Source organism: Otolemur garnettii, unplaced genomic scaffold (genome assembly GCF_000181295.1).
Source record: "Otolemur garnettii isolate 467f Iridium unplaced genomic scaffold, OtoGar3 scaffold00057, whole genome shotgun sequence".
NCBI lineage: Eukaryota > Metazoa > Chordata > Mammalia > Primates > Galagidae > Otolemur > Otolemur garnettii.
In genome coordinates this window covers 9,646,196-9,648,219 of record NW_003852452.1, presented here as the reverse complement: position 1 = coordinate 9,648,219, position 2,024 = coordinate 9,646,196, and the positions used below count along the sequence as shown (strand labels likewise).

At 50.0% G+C, this 2,024-nt stretch overlaps 1 protein-coding gene across 1 annotated transcript in view; it reads left to right on the top strand.

Annotated features, from left to right (window-relative positions):
• Positions 1-1,076: 1,076 nt before the first annotated feature.
• The window catches only part of IPO8 (importin 8), a 96,055-nt gene continuing 95,107 nt past the window's right edge, over positions 1,077-2,024 (top strand). The window contains exon 1 of the mRNA XM_003792483.3: positions 1,077-1,389. Coding sequence (XP_003792531.1) covers positions 1,306-1,389 — 84 coding nt within the window. The 5' untranslated portion in view covers positions 1,077-1,305. The remainder of the gene's footprint in view (positions 1,390-2,024) is intronic.

Genomic DNA, 2,024 nt, shown 5'->3' with positions numbered 1-2,024 from the left:
GACAATATTAACCTTACAGAAACATTACTCTGATGGCAGGCAGTTTGGATTATGGATTAAAGAGAGGCAATACTGGAAGCAATCTGAGCAGAGACATGTTAAATTGGTTGCTAGGTACTTTTGCACACAGCTGAGGAGGAAGCTTTCAGTCACTGAGTTTTCTGCCATATATTAATATTTTCTGTCTTCTTGATTGAACCCTAATTGAACAAATCTCTTTATTATATACTTCTGAAAACAATCACACCCCCCTCAGTTGTATTTTGCTCACGATCATGTTCTTTATTAAATGTAACTAGAACTCCCTTTTCTGGCTTAACTTCAAAAAACTAGTTTCTTAATATTTTTATGCCGGTGAAATTCCGGAGCCACATATGGTTATAGTGAATGGAAACAGCATAACGCTTCTCCTTGCTTTTCACTACTTTTCTAAGATGTGAGCAATTGTCAGAAAACTCTCAGGCATATAGTTAGTTTCTCTGACCTCTGTGTTTCCACTCTGTAAATATATACTTTTCATGTTTAGATTTGTCTCTTCAATCCTATTGTGAGTTCCTTCATAATAATCTGCATCAAATTCATTTTGTTATAATGTGGTACCTGAAAATCCTAGTACCCTGGTTCAACACTATGTGAAATGTTCAGTGAAAGTGAATGAATGAAGGAAAGAATGGAGGCTCCCAGACACGGAGGGAACTCCGTCCTGCAGAGTACATGGTCTCAAAGTCCCAACAACTCTCTTAGAACAGACCCAGTTGCGATGTCCAAACTATTCTCGGACTAACAAAAAGCGCCACTCGGTCCAGATATGCTTAATTTGGAAGCAGCTGTAAAGAGACTCGGGGCCAGCTCAAGTTTCTCCACAGGGAAGGGGCGGGAGGCGGTTTTCCGTACGACAGCATGGCGGCCGCCTGATGGAGCTCGGCAGCTTCGCTTCCCTCCGGGGAAGAAGTCGACATCGCTTTCCGTACAGCAGCATGGCGCTCGCCAACGGGAACTGGTCGTAGCCTTACGCCTGGGGGAAGAGGCCGCCGTAAAGGAAGCTCTGCTTCCTCTTCTTGGTTCTCCCGCCTCCCACCGGCTGTCGTAAAAGGGTGAATGGAGAGCGAGTTGTGGGGGGGGGAAGGGAGGACAGGGGGCGCGGAGTCAGAGTGGCGCAGCAAGTGGCTGCAGGTGGGAACGAAGGCGGGGGGTGGGGAGTGAGGTATTTCAGGGGTCGCGGAGGAGGAAGCCGAGGGTCAGAAGGAAACTAAAGCTTCAGTCTGGCCTACTGGTCCGGGGGCCGCGGAGCCCCCACCCGGGGAGATGGACCTCAACCGGATCATCCAGGCGCTGAAGGGCACCATCGACCCGAAGCTGCGGATTGCCGCGGAGAAAGAGCTCAACCAGGTGAGGAGCGGGGCTGCGGCTCTCCCCTCCCGCGGAGCGGCGCCCCCAGCCGGCGCTCCGGGCTCTTCCTGCTCGGCGCCCCTCTTCTCCACCCCTCGGGGCTGGGACCCTGACGCCCCTCTCGGCCCGTCCCGCCCTCCGCGCCACGGTCCAGTTGAGCACCGCTCCTAGGATCTTTGCTAAACAGCTCGCGCACCTGTTGGCCAGCTTTGCATCTTTTCGTATTGTCTTCTTTCCCCAGTGCAGTTTGTTCAGCCCATAGTGGTCTGCAGAAAGAATCTTTTGCAACCTTTTGCTAGTGTTTTCATGGTGTAATTTCTTCTTCTTAAGTGCGTTGACTTGGGGTTGGAGGTGGGAAAATTCACTTCCAATTCAAATCTGAGTTCTGCTTTTCTCCAAACCCATCCCTTTTTAGTGTTGCTGTGGGAAACGCAAGCTCCTCACCTGCTTCCGTGGGGTTGGCAGGACAGTTTTGACACTGATTGGTAGAGTTTCGTTGGAGCCCTGGGCATTGCTGTCGGGAGGGTCCTCTGGGAAAACGAGGCAGTTTTCATGTTGGTATTGCCTTATCAAAGACACAGCAAAGTAACCTGTGTTTGAAGGGATTTATTAAAAATGCTTACAGGTGTAAAAGT